Source organism: Eumetopias jubatus, unplaced genomic scaffold, assembly GCF_037043125.1.
Source record: "Eumetopias jubatus isolate StellerSeaLion01/CBP00866 unplaced genomic scaffold, mEumJub1_p1.0 scaffold_14, whole genome shotgun sequence".
Classification (NCBI taxonomy): domain Eukaryota; kingdom Metazoa; phylum Chordata; class Mammalia; order Carnivora; family Otariidae; genus Eumetopias; species Eumetopias jubatus.
In genome coordinates this window covers 75,692,445-75,706,698 of record NW_028274820.1, presented here as the reverse complement: position 1 = coordinate 75,706,698, position 14,254 = coordinate 75,692,445, and the positions used below count along the sequence as shown (strand labels likewise).

At 35.4% G+C, this 14,254-nt stretch overlaps 1 protein-coding gene across 1 annotated transcript in view; it reads right to left on the bottom strand.

The window, feature by feature from the left end:
- The window catches only part of CAPZA2 (capping actin protein of muscle Z-line subunit alpha 2), a 63,200-nt gene that overhangs the window by 1,057 nt on the left and 47,889 nt on the right, over positions 1–14,254 (bottom strand). Inside the window, exons 5-9 of the mRNA XM_028104913.2 lie at positions 13,548–13,754; positions 11,231–11,310; positions 6,952–7,030; positions 4,762–4,833; positions 11–73 (exon numbers count right to left, since the gene is read on the bottom strand). Coding sequence (XP_027960714.1) covers positions 11–73; positions 4,762–4,833; positions 6,952–7,030; positions 11,231–11,310; positions 13,548–13,754 — 501 coding nt within the window. The remainder of the gene's footprint in view (positions 1–10; positions 74–4,761; positions 4,834–6,951; positions 7,031–11,230; positions 11,311–13,547; positions 13,755–14,254) is intronic.

Genomic DNA, 14,254 nt, shown 5'->3' with positions numbered 1-14,254 from the left:
AAAAACATACCTGGTATTCATTTTCCGCAGCTTCTACAATCTTTATAAATTCTTTTGCTGTTTGCACCTCATTCTGAATGAAAAACAAAACCAAAAGTAAATAGTAATTTAAAACTACACTATTTTTTACGTTTTCCATTTTTTAAAATTTGAGTGTAACTGACACCCAGTTACCAGAGTTTCAGCTGTACACGGTGATTTAACGGGTTTGTGCACTGCGCGATGCTCTCAAGTGTAGCTGCCACCTGTCACCACGGGGCTGTTACAGCATCGACTGTGTTTCTTATTCTGTGCCTTTATTCCCACGACTCACTCATTCCTCAACTACAAGCCTGTATTTCCCACTCCACTTCACCATTTTGCCCTTCCCCCACCCCCACTCCCTCTGGCAACCATCAGTTTGTTCTCTATATTTATATCTACTTTTTGTTTACTCATTTTTTTCCCTGAATTCCACAGATGAGTGAAAGCATATGGTATTTGACTTTCTCCGTCGGACTTATTTCACTTGGCATTAATACCCTCTAGGTCCAACCATGTTGTGGCACATAGCACAATCTCATCTTTTTATGGCTGTGTAATATTCCACTGTGTGTGTATAACTGTATATACACAATTGTGTGTGTACATCCCCCCATCTTCCTTATCCATTCGTCTATTGGTGGATACTTAGGTTGCTTCCCTATCTTGTTTATTGTAAATAATGTTGCAATAAACATTCCTATATCTTTTTCAATCAGTGTTCTCATTCTCTTTGGGTAAATATCCAGCAGTGGAATTACTGAGTCATAGGGTATTTCTATTTTTAATATTCTGAGGAACTTCCATGCCATTTTCCACAGTGGCTACACTAGTTTGCATTCCTACGAACACTGCATGAGGGTTCCTTTTCCTCCACATCCTTGCCAACACTAATTATTTGTCTTTTTGATTTTAGCTGTCCTGACAGGTGAAAGGTGATATATCATTGTGGTATTGATTTGCATTTCCCTGATGGTTAGTGATGCTGAGCATCTCTTCATGTGTCTGTTGGCTATCTGTATGTCTTCCTTAAAAAAGATGTCTAATTCAGGTCCTCTGCCCATTTTTTAATCGGACTGTTTATTTTTTGGGTGTTGAGTTCTCTAAGCTTTGTTAAGATTTTATTTATTTGACACAGAGAGGGAGCAGAAATAGGGGGAGCGGCAGACAGACGGAGAGGGAGAAGCAGGCTCCCCATTGAGCAAGGAGCCCAATGTGGGACTCGATTCCAGAACCCTGGGATCATGACCTGAACTGAAGGCAGAGGCTTAACTGAGCCACCCAGTAGGTGGTTCAGTTCTAAGTTCTTTATATATTTTGGATATTAACTCCTAATCAAATATATCATTTGCAAATATCTTCTGCCATTCAATAGGCTGCCTTTTTGTTTTGTTGATGGTATCCTTCACTGAAGTACAAAAGCTTTTTTTTTTTTTTTGTACAAAAGCTTTTTATCTGATGTAGTTCCAATAGTTTATTTTTGCCTTAGGAGACATACTTTGAAAAATGTTCCTAATGCCAAGGTCAAAAAAATTACTGTGTTCTCTTCTAGGATTTTTATGGTTTCAGGCTTCACATTTAGGTCTTTAATCCATTGTGAGTCTACTTTTGTGGACACCACTATTATTTTTAAATAGGTGTGTCAATATATGTGTAGGTAATGCTTTACTATAGTTTAATAAACAACACAAATAGAAATTATGACAAAGTGAAAATATTGTAAGATCAGTTATTCTAAGTCCAAGGAGAACTATGCAAAAATATTTTGAAAGTCTACAGAATGAGCCTGGTTTCACTGTTTAAGGAAAGCGAAGTCTTAATAATACATATTAAAGAAAAACTCAATAGTAACACTTAACATGAATTCGACAATCTGTTTACAGGTAAGAAATTAGTCATAAATTTCTAATTAATGACTGTATCTAAATATTATTAAATATGTACTCAACAGTATTTACCACAATAATACATTTTAAAAACATTAGGAAAAGCTTATTTTATTATTAAAGATTTTATTTATTTATTTGACAGAGAGAGATATAGCAAGAGAGGGAACACAAGCAGGGGGAATGGGAGAGGGAGAAGCAGGCTTCCAGCCAAGCAGGGAACCCGATGTGGGGCTCAATCCCAGGACCCTGGGATCATGACCTGAGCCGAAGGCAGACGCTTAATGACTGATTCACCCAGGCACCCCGGAAAAGCTTATTTTACAGTTTAAGGTGAATTTACTGTAGTGTTTAAATATTTTCTGGAAAAATTTTAACATTCCAATATATGGGTTTCTTTGCTTTTTTCCTAACAGTAAAAAAGTTACCAGAAATTTAGACTTTTTCATAAAAGTGTTAATGTAAAATTCTCTAGTATCTTTACTAGAGTATACTTTATAGGTTTTATATATTTACACATACGTATTTATATTTCTATAACGTGCATTTTTTTTCTGTCCAAAAACATTTAAAAAAAAAGAAAGAGAAAACCTGTAAAATAAAGTAAAAGATTCATTTCTAAAAAGCAGCACAAAAGGTATATTGGTCAAGTTTAATTACTATGACCACCTCTCAACAACTCCGTAGTCTGTAATTTTGTAGACAACTGTCTTTTAGAAAGAATCTCTGCTCAGTGTCAAACTAAAAAAGATAAGTTATGCAAATAATGTTACATGTATGCACATGATACAGAACAATACCAAACACAGTGTCTCATGGAAAACCAGACATTAGTTTCTTTTACTGGCAAATTTTGCAAGTAGAGTACCATTTAGCACAAAGGCACAAATCACCTAAGTGCTAGTAAAACATTTCCTTAAATACCAGCTTTCTTCTCTTCCCAGGTAGCATCTGGCCTTATACATTCACACGTTTCTTAATGTTAAATCAAATCGTTTCTTAAGTTAAAAATTAACTCTTCTTTATACTTGTAGGTTAGCTAATTTTGTATATTAGCAGTTGATGTTTATAATATATTGGCACTTTTAGGTATACAACACAAATGTTTATGGGGAAATATAAAATGTGACTATTAATGTTCTATTATTAATATGACTGGGGCAAAAAAAAAAAAATCCCACAAAGAAATAGCTGCACGTGTACTGGAAAGAATGTGTGAGAGAACTATGTGGGGAAATAAAACCAAGTTCAAAGTTTCTTGAATTTGAAAGCTAAACTTCAGGAAAACTTCATTAAATCATAACCCAGATAGAGGGGGAAAATATAGTACAGTTTAAAAGTTGAGTACAGAATCATAGACCTAAATTTAAGAGCTAAAACTATAAAATTCTTAGAAAAAAACCATAGAGTAAATCTTCATGACCTTGGGTTAGGCAATGGTTTCTATTAATATACCAAAAGCACAAGTAACGACACAAAAAAATAAATTGGACTACATCCAAACTAAAATTTCTTGTTCTGCAAATGATACAATCAAGAAAGTCAAACAACACATAGAATGGGAGAAAGTATTTGCAAATACTATATCCGATACAGAACTTGTAGTCAAAATATATAAGCAACAATTACAACTCAACAATAAAAACACTAATAACCAATTAAGAAATAGACAAAGGATCTGAAAAGACATTTTTTGGAAGAAGATCTACAAATAACCAATAATACATGAAAAGATGCTCAACATCATTATCCACCAGGAAAATGTAAATAAAAACCACAAAAAGATACCTCTTTATACCCAGCAGGATGGCTATAATAAAAGACAGCCATAAGTTTTGATGAAGACATGGAAAAACTGGAGCCCTTGTAGACAACTGATGGAACTGTAAAATGGTACAGCCTCTTTGGAAACAGTCTGGCAGAAGTTCTTCAAAAGGTCAAATACAGAACTACATACAACTCAGCAATTCCACTGCCACCAAAGAAAAATGAAAACAAATGTCTACACAAAAAATAGTACACGAGTGGTGCTTGGGTGGCTGAGTCATTAAGCATCTGCCTTCGGCTCAGGTCATGATCCCAGGGTCCTGGGATCAAGCCCCGCATCGGGCTCCCTGCTCAGTGGGAAGCCGGCTTCTCCCTCTCCCATTCCTTCTGCTTGTGTTCCCTCTCTCGCTGTGTCTCTCTCTCTCTCAAATAAATAAAATCTTAAAAAAAATAAAATAGTACACAACAGTTCACAGCAGCAAAAAGTAAAAAACAACACGAATGTCAATCCAACTGATAAATGGATAAATGCAATGTGGTATATGGAATATTATTTCAGAATAAAAAGGAGTGAAGTACTGATACATGCTCCAACATGGATAAACATTAAAAACATTATGCTAAGTGAAAAAAGTCTCAAAAGACCATATATTATAGGATTCTATTTATATGAAATGTCCAGAATAAGCAAATCCATAGAGTTAAAAGGTAAATTCATGGTTGCCTAGGGCTGAGGAGGGTTTTGGGGAAGGACTGGTTGGGGAGACGGTTGGGGAGTGACTGCTAATGGGTACAGGGTTTCTGGAAGACAAAAACATTCAAAATTAGATTGTGGTGACTGTACAGTCTTGTGAATATACTAAAAAACATGGAATTTGATACTTTAAATGGGTTAACAGTATGTGAATTATACCAATAAAGCTGCTAAAAAAAAGTTATGTACAGACTTCCAGTTAACTTACCATCTTTAACCTATTTCAAAACACTTTAATCTGAAGCAGAAATATTACTTAAAATGTTAGTTCCAAAACTGTTCTGGCTTTATAGAAGTATTAGGTTGTTGAAAATTTTGAAATTAATTACTTACAGACACTGTTAGGGAATCTTGTATATCTTTATGACTCACTAACTGAACATTACCATCTTCATAATAATGAACCTATTAGAAAAAGAAATTACAGAAACCACACATTACAGGAATCATCAATATCTTCACAGCTTCAACAATCACATCAGTGCAAATGACTACCAATTTTAGCTCTAAACCTAGACTTCTCTGCTGAGCTCCTGACCTTTCAAACTCCAGCATAGTGAGAAGACTAATTTGCTGTTCCTGTAATTACTCAGGCAAGCCCTCCACTGACCTGATTCTGGACATTTCTACGTAATAGATATTCTACTGATATCTAAACTCAGTATTTCCAAAACTGAGCTCATCATAATCCCCCCCAAATATCGTTCCTCTTTTGTGCATTTCCACCAATCATTTAATTTCTCAAATTCAGATACGAATTTATTCAATAAACATTAGCTGAGTGATTACATGCCTGCTACTACAGAAAGTTCTAGGGATGCACAGCTTTTAAAAGAGTCCCTCGCCTTATTTTTCAATACAACATAGTAAGAGATATGTACAAAGCACTCAGAGAGTGTCGGGACACTGAGAGTCTTTAGACTCTCTGAGAATTAAAAAACGATTTCGGAAAAGAGGCAACAATACTTGGGTTTAGCAATATAAGTATTATGACAACAATTAAATAAGGGAAGATAAGGCAACTGAGCTTAGAGAACAGCATACTGTAGAAAGGCTTGGAGGTACTTATGGCTGAAATGTGTATGAGACTGGGGAGGGAAAAGAGTGGCTGGAGAAAGAGGTAAATATAAGTCAACTTTGGGCCTTGTGTACCATGTAAATATGTCTGGACTATCTAGTAAGTGAGAGTGGTCTTAAGTAAAAAAGTAACATATCCAGATTTAAATTTTTAAAAATCATCTTTGATATGGGTAAAATGGTTAGAACAGAGCCAGACACGAAGTGCTTGATGAATGATGACCATTACTATTGACATTATTCTTTCCTTCAGTTGGGTCTTAGCAGCTTTCACCTGGATAATTTCTAAAATGGTGCCTCTGTTGAGCCAAAGCTTGTTGAGAGCTGGGATTGTCTGTTTGTTGAGAGCTAGGATTATCTGACAGTTCTGTCTTCATCACTTAGCGTGATGCCTAGCATATAATTGTTATATAGTATGTTGACTTTCTGGACCCTTTGCCATCCCACAATCTATTTTTCACGTTGCCTTCATCACAACTAATCTTCAAACATTCATATGAGCTTTGTATTGCTGTTTTCTTTTTTAGATTCATGAGGAAACAAGCAAAAATAGCTAGTATTAAATGACTTCCTATTGTCATACAAATAACAGACAGAGCTGGATTCAAACTCAGGCAGCCTGCTTTCAAAACCCATGCTCTTAGCCTCTATTCTCTAGCCCCTAATGGACAGTCATAACAAACATAAAGCAATAGGATAAAGACCAGGAATGTATAGTGGAGTCAGATGATAGAGCAGCAGTATCTGATTGATCTTTATTCCTTCATGGTTTTTAGCAAAATACCTTTCATGATAGTTAATGAAATAAACTGAATAAATAAGTAAACCAAGAGAAAAAAGATTGGTCAGTCTTTTCCTTTAACTTGTTTAGTAATATTTATATTCAAATACTTGGTCTTATTTATCAAATGTTCTATATAAACATTTGAGTTTACATTAAATGAGTCAAAGAATTCAATTATGGTGGGCTTCTTGTAAGAAACCAAATGCGAGTACAGAAGATACTTAAAGGATAAATGTCATATCTACATATATTAAAATACACACATAATAATATATATTTATACACCTATATACACATACATATATTAATATTATACCTCACCCAATTCCACCCAATTCGGGAGACAGAACAGTACAACTCAAACTCAGAGGATGCTTGGATGAACAAATCGTCTGAAGAGCAGACCAAATGGTAGCATCTAATTTTAGCTATGTTTTTAGAATCTGTAAGCTATCCTTGCATATTTTTGATGACTAGGGAATGAAGTACAAGGTTATTTGAAAGATGAAAGATGAAATCAACACTACTTGTTTTTCCCAATACCTCAAAACAAAGATCTAGAAATGGTTACTGTGTACTGAGAAAAAGTAAATTTATGAATTAGTTGTTTCTCTGTTCGTAATCATCTAGAGATCAGTAAACAAATTCTTTTTGTTTCATACCTGAATTTTCAAGATGCCAACCACCTGAGTGGTTGAAGGGGTGATTGTAAACTTCCACTCTGACCTCCAACGACCATTCCTTAAAAATAAAAACAGCAGCTGTAAATAAGGTAGGGAAAATAATTTGAATAAATTTTAAGTTCCAGATTTAAATTTAATGCTACTGTATGAAAGTGTGGGGGATGGATGCTGGATATTCATTTTTTAATCACTGAAATATTTATGTATGTATGTATTTATTTAAAGATTTTATTTATTTATTTGACAGAAAGAGACACAGTGAGAGAGGGAACACAAGAAGGGGAAGTGGGAGAGGGAGAAGCAGGCTTTCCGGTAAGCAGGGAGCCCGATGGAGGCCTTGATGCGCGGCTCGATCCCAGCACCCTGGGATCATGACCTGAGCCAAAGGCAGACGCTCAACAACTGAGCCACCCAGGTGCCCCTAATTACTGAAATATTTAAAAGAATCAAAGGGTTAAGTTCAGTAATGAACTACATTTAATCTTCATCCTATTAATAAGCAAGGACCTATACAATGGATGCAACTAAAGAATTCTAAAGCTAAGGCTTAAAATACAGTTCAAAACTAAATTATGTAAGCTACTTTTGGAAAAAAATTTTATTTTTATTTTTATTTTTTTTATTTATTTTTTAACAGAGAGAGAGACAGCAAGAGAGGGAACACAAGCAGGGAGCGTGGGAGAGGGAGAAGCAGGCTTCCCGCCGAGCAGGGAGCCCAACGTGGGACTCGATCCCAGGACCCTGGGATCATGACCTGAGCCGAAGGCAGACGCTTAACGACTGAGCCACCCAGGCGCCCTTGGAAAAAAATTTTAAACTACTTCTTCACAACTGACTATTTATGCTTTAATTAAGAATAAATTGAATAAATAGGTGAAGGGGAATGGGAGATACAGGATTCCAGTTATGGAATTAATCAGGTGATAAAAGGATAAAAATAGGGAATATAGTTAAAAGTACTGTAATAACGTTGTATGGTGACAGATGGCAGCTATACCTGTGATGAGCACAGCGTAACTACAAACTTACCAAATCATTATATAATACACCTGAAACTAATGTAACATTGTGTTCAGTATAAGTCAATAAAAAAAAAGAATAAACTGAACAAATGTTCAGATTACCAAAGGCTTTCACAAATACCATCAATGCAGTCTGACATCCACTGAATAATACAAGGTACCAAATAACTTTAAAAAGAATGGGTAGTGGGGCACCTGGGTGGCTCAGTCATTAAGCATCTGCCTTCAGCTCGGGTCATGATCCCAGGGTCCTGGGATCGAGTCCCGCATCAGGCTCTCTGCTCCGCGGGAAGCCTGCTTCTCCCTCCCTCTCCCACTCCCCCGCCTGTGTCCCCTCTCTCTGTCAAATAAATAAAATCTTAAAAAAAAATAAAAAGAATGGGTAGTAATACAGTATTTTAAAGGTTTTGATATCTGGAAAGAGAATATATATATATATAAAGTCTTATATAAGGAGTTATAAGTGTCAGAATTTTTTTTCTTTTCCAGTTTTAGGATTAAATTTCCACATAAAAGGTACCTCCCTCCTCTCACTTCTCAAAATTACAAACTAATACATATGAATGGTAGGAAATTGTGACATTACAAACAAGCAACCAGTATGTTGTTATTCATTTCTGTCTCCCAGATAATGAATTTTATCTTTTTTGGCCTTTTCATGGCAACTTTCCTTCTACCTCTATTGGCTCTTTGTAGGCTAAACACATATTCTGAAAGGCAAGTTTAGACCTGTTAGGTTTTTGTGAACAATAGCATATGATTCTGAAAAAGTCAGAGTTATCGGATCACTATACTGGCTTTGCTATAAAATTACTTCTGGGTTCCTTATAATATTCTTGCAATCTACCCAACCATGAAAATCTACAGAATGCAAGTACTCTCATACCTAAAGTTAACACTTGACATTTGAAAAGTACTACCATTAGAACAATGTATATGATCTACAGAATAAAGGAGAATTTTATACCATGCCTTGATTTTGAGTGACATTCAAAATTATCCGTAAGTAGCTCACTCAGTTGGACAAAGAACCTAGGTCTATTTATTTTTATTTCATGATTCCGAAAGAAGTTATTCCTTTTATTTAGGTATTAGTATTGAGTACTAGTAAATTCTAAGCATATACATTTCAGATTTATTATGACAATATGCATATATAAACACTGATTACAAAAAGAAAAAAGGAATTCCAAATCTAGTACTGGTACCAATTTAAGAACTATTTCAAAAAATCCTTCCAGGGCGCCTGGGTGGCTCAGCTGGTTAAGCGACTGCCTTCGGCTCAGGTCATGATCCTGGAGTCCCTGGATCGAGTCCCGCATCGGGCTCCCTGCTCAGCGGGGAGTCTGCTTCTCCCTCTGACCCTCCCCCCATCTCATGTGCTTTCTCTCTCATTCTCTCTGTCTCTCAAATAAATAAATAAAATCTTTAAAAAAAAAAAAATCCTTCCAAAGGCATTATTACTATATAGTTACGGTAAACGATGCTGAGTCATACTATTTTATCAATGGAGTACACAAGTCAAGATGTCCTAGCCTTTATGTATGTTCTTCCCTTCTCTTCTATTAACACTGTAATTACAAATGTGTATTCAACAAACATTTATTAAGCCTCCAATATGGCCAGACATTAGGGAAAGAGTAGAGACCAAAAACGTCCATGACTAATATCTTTTGATTTTTATTCTATCTGTATTTTTAGGTGAACTGAAGTCTATTTCCTTTGTAGCAAAATACTTAGATTTTACTGAGATTATTGTAGTATGTTATGTCTAGCACTTTGAATGTCATTTAGAATTTATCTTTTCTAAAAAGTGGAAGTCACTTTTAATTTCCATGATATAATGTTCATTGTGGTAGTTTTGGAGAAAAATTCAGATATGTGAAGCAAATTAGTGAGAATAGAGAACTCAAAAACAAACATCTTCATTTTACACAGGCTAAAGCTCAAATAAATTCTATTTTTGAAAACTAGTAAATTCACTGTAACATCTCCAATATATATTAAAGTAAAACTTAGCAACATGAATTTTCCTTTAATACAGTCTCAACAAGACTGATTTTATGATACATATCTTGGCACAAATTGCATAAATTAATAAATTTCTTTCTTTAGGATATTGGTAGGTTACTGCTACAAGTTTTTATGCCTAATATGGAGAAACTACACTTTTATTAAGTCCATAAAAGTAACTTTATATACCAGAATCTTTAGGGAACTGCAGCTTGTCATTAAGGCATATGTTTACATATGGAATTGATTTTCCTTCAGTGATAATGGATCTGCATTTCTCCAAATGTTCTTGGTTAACCTTGTAACCTTGCATTTATTTCTAAGATGGTTAAATAGTGGAGCAATCTTGGGCCATGAACCAAATTAGTCCACAGGGGTTACTGATACCTCTTACTTTAGCCTCCAGAGCACAACCAACCAACTTGGCTAAACAAGTCAAATATTATGACTATACTTACTCTGATGATCTTAGCATGTATTAACAAAAAAAGAGGATAAAGGTAAAGATTTCATGCAATTCTGAATTTATAGTCTTGTAGACCCTCAGAATTTTATAAAGGAGATGTCTCAGAAATAGTCTTGTCTAAAAATACAAAGACTCAGCAACTTGTCAAAGGTCCAAGATTAATAGGGAAAGTTAGTGCTTTAGGGGACTGGACTTTTATAAGGAATAATCAATAAATTTGATTACAAAATTCTAATTTAATTAAAATGAAATGATGATTGTAATCTGCCTCACTGTATAAAATATGTCATTACTTCCTTACATTGGCCAACCAAGCACAGAGCAATCCACATGAAAACATCTACTTCAGAGCCCCCAAAGTTCACCAGAAAAATCGTTCTTTCCCTTTATACTTACCTCTGTCCTCCTCTCCCATATTAAGTCTCATTCAGGAACAACCCCTTCTCAGAATGAGCATAAGGGCCTGCCAACTGGTCTGCTCACAGGTACAAATGTTCCCTTAGGATGCTGCTTCCAAGTCTCTAAAAACGCTCGATACAATCCCACGCTCTTATTCACTGAGTGTCAATGGATTTACCACTATCTTTAAATAATTATGCTGATTATGAAGCAAATACCTTTCTTATATCAAAAGGCTGAAGTTTTATGTTTAGACTGCACTTAGTTATACACAAACAGGTACAGGTCCAACCAATAAAGCAAGGACTACAAAGGATGTAAATGTCAACATTCCCCGAAATACAAAATTTTAACTTACCAAAAGTTTTTTGCTTGGAACTGATGGCTTTCTATGCATGCAATAATGGTTTGCTGTCCATCTATTTTTTTACCATATACCTTAATGGCAAAGAAAATAAAGAGAAGAGTGAATTCAGAGCCACAGAACAGTCAGCTTTAAACACCTGCACCAAAAAAAAAAATGTATACCACTTTGGTAGGAACATATAAAAGAATAGAGAGTAGGTCATCATTCTAACATAGTAGCTAGAAAAACAAGTACTCAACCATGTACACCTATAATCACAAATTCTTAGTGAATCATAAAAAAGCACAAAATTTATAAAGTAAAACTCATTATTATACTCTAAAAATATTCACAAGCATCCTAGACATACCATACTTTTCATTCCAAATACCGGTATCACAAGAAATGTAGACAATTTATTTTAAACATGTAGATACCAATCTGGCTGTTTCCACACAAATAAAAACTGGACCTACACTGTGATTATCATCTTTGTTTCCTTCACAATCTTAGAGATTGTCATTTCTTCAGTCATTTTACAAAGTATTAGTACAGAGGTGAGAAAATTAACTTACTTTTAACCAAGAAAGGTCATTAAGAGAATGCCTGTGATGGTATGATGATGTTATTTCACCTCTTGTTTATTGCTTCAAAAGTCATGGATAATTTGTACCTTTCAATCCTCCAGGAGCAAATAAGGACTAACACAACCTATCTATTCTTGAGTTATTCTTCCAAAATAATCCTAATCAACAAGGTTATAATTCAAGGAATTTGTAAAGTATTTTAGGTTATGCTGTAATTTTTCCTCAAGTAATTACTGAGAGCTAGATACTTAAGAGGATCGTATGAATTTTTGTCCTAACCAGAAAACCACTGAGAGTGAAATGGGATGCTACTGGTAATATTAATAATTATGTTGGGACAGCAAATATAAACAGGATATATGGTAACCTTAGGTTCCAGAGGTAGGCAGAGGCCAGGTCCAGAAGGTTGTGAAAGCCATGTTCAGAACCCTGCACTCTATTCTAAGTGTAATAGAAAAATCTTTGAATGATTTCCAGCATGGTATTTTCATGATCTGATCTGTATTTCAAAAGATCTCCCTGACTATGGAGAAGATCATAGAAACGCAAACAAACTGGGGGCGGGGGCGCCTGAAAAGCCTACCTGGGTACAAACAATCTTATGAAGAAGAGAAAAAAAGCACTCCTAATCTCTGCCATATTTCATACTGAAAATATAAAAAACAGGTTAAAACTATGAAAGAACATTAAAGGGCGCCTGGGTGGCTCAGTTGGTTAAGTGACTGCCTTCGGCTCAGGTCATGATCCTGGAGTCCCTGGATCGAGTCCCGCATCGGGCTCCATGCTCGGCAGGGAGTCTGCTTCTCCCTCTGACCCTCCCCACATCTCATGTGCTTTCTCTCTCATTCTCTCTCTCAAATAAATAAATAAAATCTTTAAAAAATAAAAATAAAAATAAAATAAAAAAAATAAAAAAAAAGAACATTAAAAAAGAGACTTGATTATAAAACAGGAAGGACAGGATTTCACTTCCAAATAATTTAATTTGTTCTAAGATCTTGAAAGGAAGTGTGATCTAAACTTACTGAGATGAGTTATTAACATGAGATTAAAGAATCTTATAGCATCAGGCTCTAATCAATGTATGGAAAATTCCTACTTGGATTTAATTCAAGGTACAACCATTTTTCCATTTTGGGCAAGCATAATATATTACTTAGAGTTTCTCAAAAAACCTTTTTTTTTTTTTTTTTTAAGATTTTTTATTTATTTGAGAGAGAGAGAATGAGAGATAGAGAGCACGAGAGGGAAGAGGGTCAGAGGGAGAAGCAGATTCCCTGCTGAGCAGGGAGCCCGATGTGGGACTCGATCCTGGGACTCCAGGATCATGACCCGAGCCGAAGGCAGTCGCTTAACCAACTGAGCCACCCAGGCGCCCCAAAAAACCTTTTTTTTTTTTTTAAAGATTTTATTTATTTATTTGACAGAGAGAGACACAGCAAGAGAGGGAACACAAGCAGGAGGAATGGGAGAGGGAGAAGCAGGCCCCCCGCCGAGCAGGGAGCCCTATGCGGGGATCGATCCCAGGACCCTGGGATCACGACCTGAGCCGAAGGCAGACGCTTAACGACTGAGCCACCCAGGCGCACCATCGAAAAAACATTCTTAGAAATATTTACTTAAAGAAAAAAAAAAAACGGCAAGTTATAAAATGTCAGTTCTGTAAGTTACAGATTTCAGATCATAAAAACACTGTCATATTTACATACAACAAAAGAAAAATATGCATATTGATTACTTACAGTGCAGACCCCATTTGGATAATGTTCTTTTACATAAGCTCGGAGAGCAGTTTCTACTGAAGTTCTCCATGATTCGACTGCATTTTCTGCTTCATATGGTCTTGGATCAGTTGCTTCCTTTCTTAAGTGATCAAATTTGAAACAGATTCTGTTTTTGGGATCCAAAAACTTTCCATTCCCCAAGTCGCCATGTTCTGTTATCAATACCTTCAATGGTGTGATGAATTTTGGGGAAAAAAAAAAAAGTATTTAAAATAGCATTTAAGTACTGATATATATTAATATACATTCACTTAAGTTTTGTCCTTAACACTGTAAAATAATTCTACTTCAAGCAATTGGTTTAACTATTTGGCACAACTATAATAATTCAAATGAGGGTACTCTCGTTCAGCTAAGATCAGCGGATCTGATTTTCTCCCAATATAACTTCTGGCTACCTGGTGAAAAGAATGCATTTTCTAATACATTGCTGGAATTTTTTTTTTTTTTTTTTTTACAGCTATAAACAGTTTACTATTTCCATTATCAGTTTCCAGTTCTCGAAACTAAGGAACTGGTAATAACCTTCAATGAGAATGGTTACAATAATAGCTTTTACAAGAACAGCTTTAACCTAGAGAGATTACTCTTCAGCGTGTCCTATATTGTTCCTGGGCCCACAATCTCATCTACTGTGAAGGGTCTGCTTGTTTTTTATAATCTAT